Source organism: Nicotiana tomentosiformis, chromosome 8 (genome assembly GCF_000390325.3).
Source record: "Nicotiana tomentosiformis chromosome 8, ASM39032v3, whole genome shotgun sequence".
NCBI classification, from domain to species: Eukaryota; Viridiplantae; Streptophyta; class Magnoliopsida; order Solanales; family Solanaceae; genus Nicotiana; species Nicotiana tomentosiformis.
In genome coordinates this window covers 85,558,701-85,577,703 of record NC_090819.1, presented here as the reverse complement: position 1 = coordinate 85,577,703, position 19,003 = coordinate 85,558,701, and the positions used below count along the sequence as shown (strand labels likewise).

Genomic DNA, 19,003 nt, shown 5'->3' with positions numbered 1-19,003 from the left:
CCGGTTATGTGTGCCCAATGTAGATGGTTTGTGTGAGTTGATTCTTTAGGAGGCTTACGATTCACGGTACTCCATTCATTCGGGTGCCGCCAAGAAGTATCAGGACTTGAGGCAGCACTATTAGTGGAGGAGAATGAAGAAAGACATAGTGGAGTATGTAGCTTGGTGCATAAATTGTCAGCAGGTGAAGTGTGAGCATAGCGGCCAGGTGGATTGCTTCAGAGGTTAGAGATTCCCGAGTTGAAATGGGAGCGGGTTACCATGGATTTTGTTATTAGTCTCCCACGGACTCAAAAGAAGTTTGATACAGTATGGGTGATTATGGATAGGTTGACCAAGTCGGGTCATTTCATTCTAGTGGTGACTACTTATTCTTTAGAGAAGCTAGCTCAGGTTTATATTTGCAAAATTGTCCGACTTCATGGCGTGCCGGTATCCATCATCTATGACCGGGGTATGCAATTTACATCATGATTCTGGAGGGTCGTACAGCTAGAGTTGGGCACGTGGGCTGAGTTTAGTACATCATTCCACCCTCAGATGGATGGACAGTCCGAGCGCATAATTCAGATATTATAGGATATGCTTTGTGTATGTGTGATGACGTTTGGGGGTTCTTGGGATCAGTTCTTGCTGCTTGAAGAGTTTGCCTACAACAACATCTACCAGTTGAGCATTCAGATGGCTCTATATAAGGCCTTGTATGGGAGGCGGTGTCGGTTTTCGGTGGGTTGGTTTAAGCCGGGTGAGGCTAAACTATTGGGTACTGACCTAGTTCAGGATGCTTTGGAGAAGGTTAAATTGATTCAAGATCGACTTCGCACAGCCTAATCTAGACAGAAGAGTTATGCAGATCAGAAGCTTCGCGACGTTGCATTCATGGTTGGGGAGCGGGTCTTGCTCCGGGTATCGCCAATGAAGGGTGTTATGAGGTTCGGGAAGAAGGGAAAGTTGTGCCCTAGGTATATCGGACCTTTTGAGATTCTCGAGAGGATTGGACAGGTGGCCTACAAGCTCGCACTGCCACCTAGTCTAGCTGCAGTTCATCCAGTATTCCATGTTTCTATGCTCTGGAAGTATCACGGTGATCCTTCTCTTCTATTAGATTATAGCTCAGTCCAGTTGGACAAGGATTTGTTGAGGAGCTAGTAGCCATTTTGGACAACCAGGTCTAGAAGTTGAGGTCATAGAACATTGCTTTGTTGAAGGTCCAGTGGATGGGTCAACCAGTCGAGGAGGTGACTTGGGAGACCGAGCATGATATGGGTAGCCGTTATCCTCATCTTTTCACTACTTTAGGTATGTCTCTATACTCGTTCGAGGACGAACATTTGTTTTAAGGGGGGAGGATGTAATGACACGGGTGGTCGTTTTGAGAATTTTAGCCTCAATCCCCTATTTATTGCCTCCTTTATGTTGTATTATTGTTATATGATTTGCCGGGGGTGTTTGGTTTTGGTTTCGGGTGAGTTTCGGAGTGAAATGGAACACATAGTCCCTAAGTGGGAGCTTTAAGTTGAAAGAGTTGACCATAGTTTGACTTTTGTGTAGATGACTCTGGAATGGAATTTTGACGGTTCCAATAGCTTCGTATGGTAATTTTGGATTTAGAAGCATGTCCGGATGTTGATTTGGAGGTCTGTAGGTTGTTTCGGCTTGAATTAGCGAAAGTTAGAAAGTTAAAGCTTTGGAAGGTTGAGAGGTTTGACTGGGAGTTGACTTTATTGATATCGGGGTCATATTCTGATTTCAAAAGTTGGAATAGGTTCGTCACGTCATTTATGAATTGTGTGCAAAATTTGAAGTCAATCGAAGTTGTTTTGGTATGAATCGGCATTAGTTTTGGATGTTAGAAGTTCATAAGTTCATTAGGCTTGAATCGATGCGCGATTCGTGGTTTTAGTGTTGTTTGATGTGATTTGACGCTTATAGCGTGTTCGTATGATATTTTAGGATTTGTTGGTATGTTTGGTTGAGGTCCCGAGGGCCTCGGGTGTGATTCGGATCATGTTCGATGCATCTTAAACTTGGGGGGGACTGCTGATTTTTCTATTTTGGTTACATGATATGCGATTGCGAGTGGGGGATCGCGATCGTGAAGAGTGTTGCAGGCATCTTGGTAAATTTGTGCTATGCATTTGCGAATAGGTGTCTGTGATCGCGAAGCTTTGGGAGTCAGTGAATCGCAAACGTGTGAGTTGGGCCGCGTTCGCGAAGAATAAAGGAGGAGACTGGAGTTCACGCGATTTGTTCTTCGCGATCGCATGAGGTGGTTCGCGATAGCGTAGGTCGGGGTGTCTGCGTATCGCATTCGTGACTGTTGGTTCGCGTTCGCGAAGAGTACTTTGAGGGCAACTTGATTTTTGTTCTTCGTGATCGCGAGGGTGTCACGACCCAAAATCCAACTAGTCGTGATGGCATCTAACCTAACCCTCTAGGTAAGCCAATTTAACAGTAATCCATTTCAGATGAGATTAACTAAGAGAAGTAATGATAATACAACTGAATTTTTATACAAAAAAAACAAAGATTGATATCATGAGCTTCTAAGATTTAGAGTTTACAAAGCGTGTATGAAATAAATACATCATCTATTTGAAAAATACATGAAGAAATTAATAATTCTAAAGCTACCAAGAATAAGAGGCAGCTAGGACCGGAACGCATGTACACCTTCAATGCCAGCTCCCGCCATACACAGCAACATTAGCATCCAAAATCTGCACTCAAGATGCAGAAGTGTAGTATGAGTACAACCGACCCCATGTACTCAATAAGTAACAAACCTAACTTTAGGTTGAAAGTGATGACGAGCTTGGACAATGGTCAGAGTCCAACACCAATAGCCAACAACAACTCATAACAACATATTAAAAGTAGTACAAGAAATAACTCAAGGATATGATGCTCAGCTCGTTCACAGTTACAGCAAATAGGCATGCTTTTCAAGTATAACAGTAAAACCCAAATCTTTCACCGAAATCACCAAAATATGAGTAAGTCAGAAATTTGTGATTTTTATCAAAAGATTTCAACAAAAGATAAGATATTTCAAATCTCATGTAGCATGAGGAAAGTACATCTCTATGCCAAAATGTCAATGTGCATGTGAAGTCATGAATATCACAATACCGTACAGCATGAGGAAATGCATCTCTATACCTACATGCCAAGTATGCATGTCAAATGTAATGCACCATAGTGATAAACTCGTGTGCTCATGCTTTCGGGGTATTCAACCTCCCTCAGCACGCTTAGTCACTCAGCACCTCCCAATCACTCAACACTCTCAATCACTCGGCACTCCCACTCAGTAGGTACCTGCGCTCACTGCTGGTATGTCAGACTCCGGAGAGCGGATCCTGCCGAAGCACTAATATGATATGCAAATGAATGAATATGAAACTAATATGGCATGTTGCGGCGTGCAACCCGATCCCATAATCATCACTCACAATCAGGCTATCGGCCTCACTCACTCATCAATCTCTCCAATCTCTCGGGCTCGCAAATCCCATGCCAATCAGCCCAAACAATGCTAACATGATATAACAACAAGTGATAACAGAGACTGAGATTTGATATGCAAATGAATGAATATGACCGAGTATGTAATTGCAATTTAAGCAAATAGCTTAACAACATAAATGACCTTAGTGGGACCTAGCAGAGTAAGTACATGGCCTAAACATGATTTCTAACATGGATCACACTACAATTACTCTAACACGTAGGAATTTCATGGATAAAAATAAGATAGAATACTACAAGGTACCACAGAATCATCTGAGTCATAATTCACATGGTGCACGCCCACACGCCTGTCACCTAGTATGTGCGTCACCTCAACACCAAACACATAACACGTATATTCATGGGTTCATACTCTCAGCACCAAGTTTAGAAGTGTTACTTACCTCGAAAAAGCCGAATCCAATATGGGCAAGCCAAACAATACTCTAGAAATGCCCTCCCGCACGTATCAACCTCTAAACGACTCGAAACTAGCCAAAAGTACCTAAAATACGTCAAATAATGTCAAGGAAACAAACTCAATCGATAAAGGTCGAATCTTTAATCAAAAGCCCCAAAGTCAACTAAAACGTCAAACCCAGGCCCGCACCTCGGAACCCAATAAAACTCACAAAATTCGATAACCCATTCAATTACGAGTCCAACCAAACTAATTTTACTCAAATCCGACTCCGAATCGATCTTCAAAACTCAAAAATTCACTTTATAAAATTTTAGACAAAACCCCCCAAATTTTACTTTGAAATCATCAATCAAATACCAAAAATGAAGATGGATTCATGAAATATAATCAAAATCGAGTAGAGAACACTTACCCCAATCCATGTGGTGAAAATTGCCTCAAACTTCATCTCAATCTGAGCTCCATAGCTCCAAATATGATAAAATGGTCGAAACCCGCAAAAATACAGTACTTATAACCACTAAACAGAAGTACCATTCGCGCTCGCGAGGCATCCTTCGTGATCGCGAAGAACAAACTCCATTGCCTCCAACAATACGCTACGCGATCGCGAAATTAACCATGCGAATGCGATGACCACATACACCTGCACTACGCGATCGCGACAAGACCCACACGAACGCGTAGAAGAAATCTCCACCTCTATAATTCTCAACTCAACCCTATGCGATCGCGAGCTGAAGAATGTAAACGCGATGCTGAGGCCTCACAAAGGTACGCTAACTCGGTAACATTGTCGTGAACGCGATGAAGGAAAAGGCCAGCTCCACTAATACACTATGCGATCGCGACCCAATCTTAGCGATCGCGAATAAGGTCTGAAACACCAGAAATCAACAGTGCCAAAAAGCATGGAAATGATCCGAAACTCTTCTAAAACTCACCCGAACCCTCGGGACCCTGTCCAAAAGTACCAACAAGTCCCATAACAAGGACCTATTTGAGGCCTCAAATCACACATATTGACATCAAAACCATGAACCATGCCTCAAATCGAACTTAATGAACTTTTAATCTTTCAACTTCCAAAACTCGTGCCGAACCTTAGCAAATCAACTCGGAATGAACTAAAATTTTGCACACAAGTCCCAAATGACATAACGAAGCTATTCCAATTCCTAGAACCAAAATCCGAATACGATATCATCAGAGTCAACTCCTGGCCAAACTTATGAGCATTTCAAACCTTCAAATTTCCAACTTTCACCAATTAGTGTTGAAACCTTCTAGAAATATCCAAATGCAAATCCAGGCATATGCCCAAGTCCAATATCATCATCCTAACCTAACGGAATCATAAAACCTCTGATCCGAGGTCAAATACTCAAAAGTCAAACTTGGTTAACTTTTTCAACTTAAAGCTTCAAACATGAAATTCACTCTTCCAAACCAATTCTGAATCACCTGAAAAACTAAAACCGACAACTCACACATGTCATATTATATCATATGAAGCTACTCGAGACTTCAAATAGCTTAACGGGGTGCAAATGCTCAAAATGACTGGTCAGGTCGTTACATTCTCCCCCACTTAAACATATGTTCGTCCTCGAACGTGCCAAGAGTCGTTCCAAAGCCATCAAATTATCGTGTAACCTTACCATGCACATACCCGGGGTGATCCCACGTCACCCCAATCCATTTAAGCCTGACAACACAACATAACTAAAGATAATTACTCTAACCTTAGTTCGTAAAATTAGAATCCAATTCCCAGCATCTGGAATTCCTTACAAGACCCAAATCTCGTATCTACACATTGTATAAGTCTGAACAAGCTATATCAAGCCATAACCATAACTGAAGACGTAATCACCTAATATACCACACGACTCGCATACTCGTAGCAATAATTCTCGATCATAGTAGCTGCTCAAAATAACTCGATACCGGTAATAGACCTCATATCAAATAAAACCTCATTCAGAACCTTCATACATTGCCGATAATGAAGGAAACATACAGAAACTCATAACCACCCATCAGATTAACAAGTCGTGGAGCTCTCCCCCCTTCGACAAGAACTATAGCCAATTTCTAATTCGATCAGTGAAATTATCCTTCCAAAATATACCACAATCAAATTTGATAACGCCCATTCTAGGTCCAATGACCTCATCTCATCAAATACAACCACTCTACTGACATGCCACACCAATATTGCCCTAAGCCTCAAACCGTGCAATTTCTGCACCAATACGCAATAATTCAAATGCACCCAAAAATGGAAAATGGCTCAAATGAGATAACCGTCCAGCAAGCTCAACAAGTACCACCATAACGCAATACTAAGGACCTATCACATACAGTAGAACCAAAACACACAAATCTAACATAAAGGATCATATCCCAACATAACTCTGATGCGATGTGTGACCCCATCCAAACATCGGTCCTATGAAATACCTCAAGCCACAATGCTCAAAATCAACAACCACACGCAATTCGATATCAAGTACACGAAATGCATTACCACAACCATGGAGAAGCATATAACACAATATACCACAGCCCGAAAAGACCATAACCAATGCGCAATCAACCATTCCACACCCCAATCACCATCTAGCTCGAATTCCGCTACAAGGCCCAAATAGAACCGCACCATGTGTGCACATAACCCATGAATCACAAGCCCTCATAGCATAGGAGAGGAACGCATAGAACATATCAGAACATGAACAAGCTCACCTATAACAGAGTGACTCACCCCTCAACACTAACCGTGTTGAGTCAACAATTAGGCCTGCTGTAACGTTCAGCCCGATCCCATAATTATCACTCATAATCAGGCCCTCAGCCTCACTCAATCATCAATCTCTTCAGTCTCTCGTGCTCGCAAATCTCATGCCAATCAGCCCAAATAATGATAACATGATATGACAACAAATGATAACAGAGACTGAGATATGATATGAAAATAAATGAATATGACTGAGTATGTAATTGTAATTTAAGCAAATAGCTCAACAATAGAAATGACCTCAGTGGGTCCCAGTAGAGTAAGTACATGGCCTAAACATGATTTCTAACATGGATCACAACTCAATTACTCTAACACGTAGGAATTTCATGGATAAAGATAAGATAGAATACTATACAGAACCACATAATCATCCGAGTCATAATTCATACGGTGCACGCCCTCACGCCTGTCACCTAGAATGTGCGTCACCTCAACACCAAACACATAACACATATATTCAGGAGTTCATACCCTCAGCACCCAGTTTCGAAGTTTTACTTACCTCGAACAAGTCGAATACAATACCGAGCAAGCCAAACAATACTCTAAAAATACCCTCCTATGCGTACCAACCTACGAACAGCTCGAAACTAGACAAAAGCAACTCAAATACATCAAATAATGCCTAAACAAACAAACCCAAACGATAAAGGTCAAATCTTTAATCAAAAGCCCAAAGTCAACCAAAAAGTCAAACTCGGTCCCGTACCTCGGAACCCAACAAAACTTACAAAATCTGACAACCAATTCAGTTACGAGTCCAACCATACTAGTTTCACTCAAATCCGACTCCGAATCAATGTTCAAAACTCAAAAATTCACCTTAAGAAATTTTAGACAAAAACTCCCAAATTTCACTTTGAAATCATCAATCAAATGTCAAAATGAAGATGGATTCATGAAATATAACCAAAATCGAGTAGAGAACACTTACCCCAATCTATGTGGTAAAAATTGCCTCAAAAATCATCTCAATCCGAGATCCATAGCTCCAAATATGATAAAATGGTTGAAACCCCCAAAAATAGTGTACTTATAATCACTGAATAGAAGTACCATTCGCGATCGCGAAGAACAATCTCCAATGCCTCCAACAATACGCTACACGATCGCGAAATTAACCATGTGAATGCGATGACCACATGCACCTGCACTACGCAATCTCCATGACCAATGCGAACGTGAAGAAGAAATCTCCAGCTCCTAGCTTCTCAACTCAACCCTATGCGATCGCGAGCTGAAGAACGTGAACGCAATGCTGAGGCCTCATAAAGGTACGCGAATGCGGTAACACTGTCGCAACCACGATGAAGGAAGAGGCCAGGTCCACTAATACACTATGCAATTGCGACCCAATCTTCACGATCGCGAAGTAAGTCTGAAACACCATAAATCAGCAGTGCCAAAAATCATGGAAATGATCCGAAACTATTCCAAAACTCACCTGAGCCCCTCGGGACTCCGTCCGAACATACTAGCAAGTCCCATAACATAACACGGACCTACTCGAGGCCTCAAATATTACATATTGACAACAAAACCATGAATCGCGCCTCAAATCGAACTTAATAAACTTTGAATCTTTCAACTTCCAAAACCCGTGCCGAACCTTATCAAATCAACTCGGAATGAACTCAAATTTTGCACACAAGTCCCAAATGACATAACGAAGCTATTCCAATTCCCAGAACCAAATTCCGAACACTATATCATCAAAGTCAACTCCCGATCAAACTTATGAACATCCCAAACCTTCGAATTTCCAACTTTCGCCAATTACTGTCAAAACCTTCTAGAAATATCCAAATGCAAATCCGGGCATACGTACAAGTTTAAAATCATCATCCGGGCCTAGCAGAATCATAAAAATTCTGATCCGAGGTCAAATACTCAAAAGTCAAACTTGGTCAACTCTTTCAACTTAAAGCTTCAAACATGAAATTCAATCTTCCAAACCAATTCTGAATCACCTCAAAAAACCAAAACCGGCGATTCACACTGGTCATAATACATTATACGAAGCTACTTGAGATTTTAAATAGCTGAACAGAGTGCAAATGCACAAAACGATCGGTTTGTGGGTTTGAGGGTTTGATTTCATTATCTATTTTTGGACCTAGAGAGCTCGGTTTGTGGCGATTTTTCGAGAGATTTTCAAGAAATTCATTGGGGTAAATGATTCTAACTCTGTTTTGACTATATTACACGAATACATTGTTATTTTTATCCTTTAATTAGTTATTTGAGTTGGAAATTTGGAAAAAACTGTAAAAACTTCTTAGGCTAAATTTTGGGGATTTGAAAGGCGATTTGAGATCGGATTTGAGTAATTCTTGTATGGTTGAACTCATTATTGAGTGGGTGTTCGGATTTTGTAATATTGATCGGGTTCCGAGATGCGGTCCCGGTTTGACTATTTTTTGTAACTTTATTGTTCGAAATAGTTTTCTATAGTTTATATTTATGGTATGAAGTTATTTTGGCTAGATTCGAGTCGTTCGGAGTTGCATAATCGAGGAAAGGGCTTACTAGTAGATTGAGTTTGCGTATTTTGAGGTAAGTGTCTTGCCTAACTTTGTGTAGGAAAATTCTCCCTTAGGCTTGGTGTTGGTTTGCTTTAATTGTGATATGTAAAAGTCGTGTAAGCAAGGTGACGAGTGTGTACATGGATTAAATGTGGTAATTGCACGGTTTTAGCTATGTAGATTCCTTCCATGCCTTTAATTGAGTTACCATAACATGTTATATCCATCATCATTAGTCTATCTTCACATGCTCTACTTGTCTTTATCTCTTACTTATTAATTGCTCTACATGTTTAGTTGAAGTTCGTATTTCCTCTATTCTTTATTCATTATTTAACCGTTGAATTCTTTACTTGAAGTTGTTATTCTTAGAATATCTTGTTATTGAAATTGGTATTGAGTTATAAAGGATGTGATTCATATTGAGGCAAAGTGTTAAGTTGTGAAATACTATTCTTGTTGAGTTATTCACTTTCGGTTGTTATTGTTGAGACTCTTGAGTACATTGTGATTGAGCCATGGGCTATTTATTGTGAAAACACTATTATTGTTGATTTCTTTGGCAAGTTGTGATATTAGACACTTGAGGTGTGATTTGTGATACATTGTGATATTGATACGCATACGGTGGTATAAGATTTCGGGGTTAAAACGCATGCGGTGAGACAAGGTAGGCTTGATATGCGTGTTGCTAGTAGGGGAACTACTTGAAGCCACGTGGTGTGATAAGATGGGCTAAAACGCGAGAAGCTATTGCGGGAAAAATAATTTTCAAAACTAAATGCAAGGGTCCCGCAGTGATATAAGGAGAGATTGTAAAATATTTTGTGATTTTAGACTACGAGGCGGTACCTCGGTAGTGATTCGTGTTGATACTTTTCCATTACTTCACTTGTGTTTTGTTGCTTTGTTCCGTGTCATAGCATTTCCTTGTCTTCCTTCCGTGATGTATTATTTGCCTTAGTTCAGTGTAGCTAATCTCGGTGTATTTCTTTATTGTCTCCTTTCTATTGCTATTATTATTTCACTGTTATATACCTGTTCGACTTCTTATTTATTCTCGTAGGGCCTTGACCTGACCTCGTCACTACTCTACCGAGGTTAGACTTGGCACTTACTGGGTACTGTTATGGTGTACTCATGCTACGCTTCTGCACATCTTTTGTGCAGATCCAGGTATCTCCTACTAGTCCAGGCACTAGTGAGATAAGCTCAGCTTCGGAGACTTCAAGGTATATCTGCCCGTGTCCGCAGGCCTCGGAGTCCCCCTCTATCTAGTCTACTTCATTTTCTTTTCCCTTTTAGACACATTGTTGTATAGGGATGATCAGTACTTATTCGTAGAGCTTGTGACATGTTATCACCAGGTTTTGGGAAAGTTGTATATGCTGAGTTGCGGAGTTTTCTTTATTGTAGTTGTTGAGTATTTGAGAGTTATTTGTTATTTCTGTTATATTGCGCATATATGTTAGGCTTACTTAATTTTAGAGATTAGGTGCCATCACGACATCCTACTGAGGGAAATTGGGATCGTGCACTCTCATTTAGATACATTAGGAAAGGAAAGAAATAAGTTGACATAGAATAGGATAAAGCATTTTGCTTAACTATACTTGAAATGATTACACAACATGACTGACATAATTTGGAAAAAGACAAATGATTCTTTTTCATTTTTCATTAATGATTATAATCATTTAAACATCAAAGTGTGCATTAACAAGCGTTCAAAAATTAGAATATCAACTTCAGAATAGAGTTTTCGATTTGTTGTCCTAATCTGGAAAAGTGAGTGAAGTACTGATTGAAATATGTAGTCTAGATCTAAATTCACATATAGTTTTTATATATTACTATGCAGGAATGAGATAAATGCTAAGTTACATTAAATCTAACTGAATTAATTCTTGATACGAGTAGTCTAGGAAATTTTAAGAGCTGCATTATGTTTATTCTGCTCAAATTAATACTAGCAGAATTTGTTTGGCCAAAGCACATAAACTGAAGAAAAGCACCTTCAAGCACATAAGCAGCTTTTTTTAAAAATATATTTTCGTTTCAGAGAAACATGCAATTACACTGTAAGCAGAAAAATACAAACAAGTCCTCCAAATATCATCTCTATATTACAAATGCCATTCATACTCTTCATCTAATAGAACTTCCCATTCAAAAGCAAAAGAGACTAGATAAACTGCAACTGCATTTTGCAGAAAACTCAAGCCTGGAGATGATCTATTGGCAGGCAAAAAGCCTCTAAGGGAATTTGTAGTCAACATCGCACCAAAACTGCATTCAAGAATTGCAATGTTGTCTCACAAACGTGTAGCGGCTGCATTGGCACGAGTTTCGTGCCAAAATTGCTTAACACACGCTGGTTGCAAGTTCAAGCTTAGCTTGAAGTATATTTCCTTATCAAAGAAAAAACTGCAATGTAATTTCTCACTTTTGCTAACCACATTTGGATCTCTGACTATTTGCTATCAGGGACACAATAGTAACCCTAGCCACACCTCGAAATACAATCACCAAAACCTCCAGGGATCCTTGTACGGAGGAACATAGCTTTCTGTGGGAGGAAGAAGTCGGAAAGATGCCACCGACTTTTCCAAGAATGGCCCCATCTGCAAAGTAAAGACTATACCATGAATTTTGCAACATAGCATAAATATCAAAGGGGAAAACAGGAAAAAGGCAAAAGGAGGTAGAAGGCATATTAGACCCGCTATTAAATTGTTGCGTATAGCAAAATTGTGTCATGCCAAAAATGTGCATCTCGAGAAAAGTAATACAAAGTTTTATTAAGAAGGCAGAATATTTTTCTTTTTTCTAAAAATCAAATAAAGAAGGCAGATTATAATGGAAGGGGATTATTGACGAAATGGTAAGAGTTGTAAGCTTCCTGCAGAAATGCAAGGTCAGGCTGCGTACAGCAAGCTCAATGTGGTCCGGCCCTTCCGGTGCGCATAGCAGGAGCTTAGTGCACCGTGCTGCCCTTTAAGGCAAAATCTTATGCTTCATGTAATGATGTTTTAAAAGAAACGATAAATTAATCCTGTAAGACAAGAAGGTTTCAGTGATGTAGATCTTCACGAAATGAAACCTCTTTAATTGAATCTTGTAAGGGAATGTCACAAAAGGATCTCAAGATAGAACTGTGCCGTTGATGACCCAAAAATTGTGGTCTAGTCACTAGCTTTACTTTTAAAATTTCTTGAGCATTTCAATGGAGTACAGAAAGCAGCAAATCTTTCATCTGCTTCAATAGTCTGGTTCTGCTACGGCTATTTGTGTAGTATCAAGTCATGTAAAGGCAATGCTGTAGTATAATTAATTGATATACCATTGTGTGATATTATAAATTCATAATAAAATTTTTAAATAAAATCACTAAATAGAACCACTTACTTTGTCCCATTGCTTGCCAAGAGTGGATGCGCTAAAAGTATACAAATAACCTGAAATGACACGCATTCTCCAATAAGCTAACTAGCAAACAAGGTGAAATATATTTTCAATATAAGCTTGTCGGATTGCTCTAGTGATAAGCACCCTTCACTTCCAACCAAGAGGTTGTGAGTTCGAGTCACCCCAAGAGCAAGGTGGGGAGTTCTTGGAGGGAGGGAGCCGAGGGTCTATCGGAAACAGTCTCTCTACTCCAGGGTAGGGGTAAGGTCTGCGTACACACTACCCTCCCCAGACCCCACTAGTGGGATTATACTGGGTTGTTGTTGTTGCTTGTTGGATTATTATGTCAATACATGAATACGCTGATGCAATTACAAAGACGCATCTTCAAATTACTATGTCAATATAGGAATATGCTGATGGCATTCTAAGATGCATCACTTTGGTTAAAGGTATAACATATATTGAATTTATTACTTACATTTATATGTTCAAAGAAGACTTTAGCTTTATCAAATGTAAATAAGACATAGAAAATTTAGAAAACAGTTATAAGACCAAATTGATGACATATTCTTAAATTTTATATAAGACATTCACTTCACAAATTCATGTGTGTGCAGAAAATGTTACATCCAAGATATTTGGTCATTTCCTTAATAAGTTTTTACATAGGGTCCTCTTTTTGTAGGCCAAAGACCAGAAATCTGCAAACATGCAAACAAGAATAATCTGTGTAATCCAACGAAGTCATAACTAATGTCATACCCAATGCAATGAATATGCTTGAGGAAAATGATCAAGCATGTCCAAGAACCAGAAAATTAAACACCTTTCTATCCAACCTTCTAAAGCCGCTCTAATTATCAACTGAAAACCTTAAAGGAATAGATTATTTAGTACTATATCACGAGTAATAAGACAGCACGTAAGATGAGCTTTTCCACTTTAAGTCAAATGTCCTAATTTTTTGAATCACCTCAGACTAGTTATAATTTTTCTAAAGAATAGCTTAGCTAATGAAACAATTATTTCAGAAATATTGTATTAACTAGCTAAAGGAGAAATTAGTGAGTTATGATTTTAAATACCATAGTTACATCCCAAAAAGAAAAAGTACCACTTCCTATTAATAAAATACATTTTCAATTGTCCCAAAGATTATGTTTATGTGAAGAGTAAAAAATAAAATAGTCACTAACTAAAACTCAATTTTACCATCTCGCTCAGCTGTTGAAGCAGCATAGTGACGAAAAAGATTTGTTTCTTGAGCCTGCATATTACAACATGAAATATGAGAATTGTAGAAGATCATTCAGAATTTAGAAATTTGAACTTAAAGAGGGAACTTACTGTTTTGGTTGGTGATTTCCGTACAAGGTACTCATAATACCAATAGGGCTCACCATCAATCTAATAAGTTTGTTATAAAAAGAAAAAGTTGACTGAGTGCACGAAGAACAAAGTGGGCTCAATACTACACAAATGATAATTCATGCAAATACATAACACAAATTTAAACATGTAGATGAAAAGATACTCACTTCAGAAGCATGTGCATCAAGAAGTGAACTTTCAGCCAATCGCTGAGTTGAGGTTACACGCTGTAGAAACATATAAAATGTTACCTCACACAGATACCATTATGGATTTTTGTTTTGGCAATATGCCGTGCAAAAAGAAGGACAAAGAATGGGTGATGCATTTCAAGAAGTTTTATAATGCAGCCGGTGGAAGAATATGTGCAATGATACAACCAAATGCCATCTGTTTAGAGTTTATCCAACCAAATATCTCACGAGAAATTTTGTGATGCATGAAGCAACTAATTTGGTTTCACTAGGTAATGAATTCAAAATTAATAACATTTTTTCTCAAATTGAATAATCAATCTGTAAGTTCATATTGTATTAGCATAGAAGCAAAAGCTGATAAACTAGTAAAACATATTACAAGAAGCAGCTGGGGGTTGATATCCAAACCACAAACCACATCATATATTTGCTAAACTCGATTATGCATCTGCTGCCTTTGGAGATAAAGAATCATTACCAAAGCAGACTTATCAGACAAAACAGAATCAGCAACATCTTTGGCACTCCATGTACTTTTCTCCTTTGACTTTAAGAACTGTGAGTTGGGAGGACCTATCTGAATAAACATATTGCAGTAAGTCTCGACAAAAGAATGGAAAAGATTGTCAAAGTTAAGAAGAATGAACAGGAGTAGACGAAATACCGAAACAGAAATGATGAGATTATCGATGATGTCAACTCGTTCAGACACAATGCGAAGGCGTGCATCAGCTGCATGATATATCAACAGATGGCAAAAGAACCATTACATCAAAATCAAAAAGTATATTTCAGAAGCCCGTGACTCTAAGTGGACGTTTGGACATAAGAATTGTAAAATTCCAAAAAAACGTGAAAAAATTTTCAAGTGAAAATGGTATTTGAAAATTAGAGTTGTGTTTGGACATGAATATAATATTGGGTTGTTTTTGAAGTTTTGTAAGTGATCTGAGTGAAAATTTTGAAAAATAACTTTTTGGAGTTTTTCTAATTTTCGAAAAATTACAAAATTCATCTTCAAGTGAAAATTGAAAATTTTATGGCCAAACACTGATTTCGAAAAAAAGTGAAAAAATTCTTATATCCAAACGGGCTCTAAGTAATTTTTTTCCTTTTTATGGGATACGTGAAGTATGTATAAGTGCACCATGCTAGGGCCTAGGTGCTCGGAGAAACTGCCACTTAATTTGGACTTTAACCTAGTTTAGTGACTTCCTTAGTATCCAACCAGAATATCGAATAAATTACATATTTTAAATGTCACCTTCGTTTGAAACAGGAGACAAGCTACACAAACTTACGTGATAGTGGCGCAGCCGATGAATAACGCTCTGGTTTTCTGGTCTCCACCCTTCAAATAGATGAAAAGAGTGAGGTTCCTACAAGATGCAGTGCATGAAAAAAGAGAGTTTCTCTCATATGGTGAAAATTAAAAGGACAGCTCATTTGCATAAAGTTAGATAAATCCACAAGAATAAACGAATCTATAATGGTTGTCAAGTGAGCTGCAAACACTGTGTCAACGGGAAAAATGAATTATACAGAATAGAAGTGGATTTGGACATCAAAATGGATAGAGCTTTTGGCAAATGCTGAACTAAAAGTGCTCATTTGCACGATGAGATCAACTGAATTCATGTCTAAGAGTTCGGTCAAGTGTGTCCCTGAAGGCACCTAGGACTTTCCAAATGTACTGAAGGATTTGAATGTGTACTTCAGCGACTTGTCTTTTTCACCTATATTTGACGATCAAATACATTAGAATTTTCAAAGGTCTAAGCTTCTTTTGGGCTAAAACTACCATGTCTATTGTTTCTTACTGTACAACTCCATAAGAAACCAGCAATGCAGGCTAAATATTTTTTTTTTCTTTTTTCCTTTTTTATAATTCCAAAGACACATATCAAATGGAAAGCAGATAAGAATTTAGTAACCAAGCTATTGCTTACCATTTGAAGACAAACTTCTTAGAAGGCAGTTCTATAGGATACAAGTAGGAATAGGAATTTACATCATCGACAGATGAACCCATTTTCAACTCTTCCTCAGCACTAAAACCTGCATATAATACCATGTATGAGAAGATCAAATTGGAACTCAAGTCAAACAAGTCTCTCTTATATGAAGCATGCCTCACCCAGGACAACCTCACTAGGAGAAACTTTCACATTGTCAACAGATGTTATATGTGTCAACAGGCTATTGAAACCAATAGGCACCTTTTGTTACATTGTGCAGCAGTTATAGGCATATGGAACATGTTCATCCCAGCTTTTGGTCTCAAATGGGTTATGCCTGATAGTGTAAAAGATGCATTGACTAGCTGGAGTTCATGGAAGATTAGAAAATCCAGCAGGAAAGTTTGGAAGATGATCCCAGCTTGTATTTTCTGGTGTACATGGACAGAGAGAAACGCAAGATGTTTTGAGGGCATTTCTACTCCAAATTACATTCTTAAGGCTAGATGTTTAGCAAGTTTATGTAGCTGGAGTAATCTTTCCCCTGTTAATTCCCCTGACACCTTTTGGACTTTGTTAACTCCTTAACTTTAGACTATGCCTTTTGTAATAGAGCTAACATTGTCTTTTTGTCTTTCCTGCATTGTAAATTTTGCATCTTCTTGATGCCTAATATGAAATTCATTACCTTATCTAAAAAAAGTCTCTCTTCATTAAACCTAAAAGCGATTAGAAAAATACAAAACCATATTTTCTCTTGAAACATGGTTCTCTACATTAATCTAAGTATATGAAGAAAAATTCAACTATATTCGTATACAAAATCATGCTGACCCTTTTACACAAACATTCTTTATCCATATCACCTGAGAAAAACAGTAAGGAATCTGCCCGGAATCCCCCCCAGCAACTATTTTCACTTAGTTTTTAGGTAGCATAAAGACAAGATACCCTTTCCAGCAGGCAAAACTGCTGCAGTGTTGCTGTTAATAAGCCTCATTATTCTTTTATTTACACAAAAAGGAAATAAATTATAATATCAATCAACTAGGAGAGGACTAGTGTATTTTTCAGTATACGAATGTAACGGTTTCTTGCATTGGACATGCAAATAACATCCACACACCCAGCATTGATTTAGAATCAGCTGTAGTATTTATATCGTTTCTTCCTCTCTGACACTCCGTCTCCTTTCATCTTGATTCATTTTAAGGTAGTCTAACAAGGTAAACTAACGCCAATGCTACACTTATCCCTCATTTCCCTCCATGCCATCCAAATGAAGACTAAAAGCATACATATAACATAGGTTAATCAGCAGTAACAAGATTTAGGGTGAAACTTTATTTTTTTTGAGATTTGGCATTCATGCTTAATCAATCCCATTTTACTTGACCACTTTCCTTCATTGGCAATAAATTTAATATAATATTTCTTTTTCCTTTAACGGATTATTCAAATAACCATCCTAAACATGCATTTTTAAGTTAATACTATTAAAGACCGTCCCTTTATGAAGAGAACTTATTTCATCAGTCCTAACAGTATTTGTCTACCTTTTAATGGGAAACTTTTCTCCCTCCAGCAATTCAAACAAATATAAACTAGCTATTACTTCATATAATTTCAAACTACTTTTTAACGTTTCAAAATAATATCCTTGACACTTCACTACCAAACACATTATTATACCTCTTTATTATTTTATAGGACACTATTACTATTTGGAGAGTCAAACTCTATTTACACCAAAAAGGGTCTAACTTTTTCTTTTTTGGATAATGGTGAGCTTGTGCGCACCCGACTAACTCCACCGAGTACCTGCATCCGACCAGTACAGGTACCGGGTTACTCTGTCCACCAAAAAGGGTCTAAATTATTGGGTGGGGAAGGAGTTCAAAGACACCAACAAACTAAAAAATGATAATGAGATATTTTGTCTTATCACTATGATTACAAACGGAAACAACAGCATAGATAAGGTAAGAATAAATTCACTGAAGTACTCCAAATTAAAAATTGTGATGTGGAACTAGAAAATGATACTCAAAAATGCAAACTTTACAGTTGTTGTTACCTGAAAGTGGGAAAATTAGAGAGAGTGAAGAAGAAAGAGCAATGAAGGCCAAATCCCTTCTTAAAATCCCATATTCCAAAGCGGGTTCTTTGCAAAACTCTGAGCAAGCCCTGATTTTCCCACATTTCTTTTGCTTCCATAGAATCTTGCTCTGGTTTCTATTGAAAAAAAAAAGGAAATTTCTTTGTTAGAGGCAAATACGAGATATAAAAATGGAGAAATGAGTAGGAAAAGTGGAGTACTTTAAACGGGTGGGAAGGATAGAAGGGTTGGATGAAGAAGATAATGGAAGAGGAGGAGATGAGAGCAGAGCTGTTGCCATGGTATGGTTCGCCTTTTTGGATTTAGCTCATATCCTAATATGGAACTCTTTTACTGCTTGCCTTGAGTTGAAATAGTAGAATATATGGATTGTTTTAGTTGGCAGACAATTTTTTTTATTACCATTCGCGCCAATTAAAAGCAAGTACACAAATACCCATATTTTGGATTCTTATTTAAAGAAGAGCTGAAATTTAAAATTTAACCATCTTAAAATTGATTTTAGAATCGCAAGGCTAAAGTTGAAAATTCGCTTTCTAATATTTAAATCTTCATAGCTATAAAGTTGGAAAATGCTAAATTGGAATTTGGAACTTGATAACATGTGCATTTGTAACTTGATAGAAGGATATGGAAGTCGGGAATTAGGGTTGTAAGTTAGGTATAAGGCATGCGT

General features: G+C 38.1%; 1 protein-coding gene across 2 annotated transcripts; it reads right to left on the bottom strand.

Moving 5' to 3' along the window:
- Positions 1-11,675: 11,675 nt before the first annotated feature.
- LOC104100782 (psbP domain-containing protein 5, chloroplastic) lies at positions 11,676-18,685 on the bottom strand. Of its 2 annotated transcripts, XM_009608102.4 has the most exons (11): positions 18,528-18,685; positions 18,286-18,443; positions 16,200-16,308; positions 15,552-15,601; positions 14,915-14,982; positions 14,729-14,827; positions 14,221-14,280; positions 14,030-14,089; positions 13,895-13,949; positions 12,677-12,726; positions 11,676-11,892 (listed from the first exon to the last, which is right to left on the bottom strand). In XM_009608102.4, exons 1-11 carry the CDS (start codon positions 18,605-18,607, stop codon positions 11,794-11,796), a joined length of 888 nt encoding a protein of 295 aa, XP_009606397.1. In that variant the 5' UTR covers positions 18,608-18,685; the 3' UTR covers positions 11,676-11,793. The 2 variants fall into 2 exon arrangements, with proteins under 2 accessions (XP_009606397.1, XP_009606398.1); XM_009608103.4 differs by lacking the exon at positions 14,221-14,280.
- Positions 18,686-19,003: the final 318 nt, after the last annotated feature.

Coding starts and splice junctions, on each gene's coding strand:
- LOC104100782 (XM_009608102.4), bottom strand. CDS start 18,607: ATGGCAACAGCTCTGCTCTCATCTCCTCCTCTTCCATTATCTTCTTCA. Junction 14,281..14,728: donor TGTCTGATAAGTCTGCTTTG/GTAATGATTCTT, acceptor ATGTTTCTACAG/CGTGTAACCTCAACTCAGCG. Junction 14,090..14,220: donor TTGATGCACATGCTTCTGAA/GTGAGTATCTTT, acceptor CAAACTTATTAG/ATTGATGGTGAGCCCTATTG.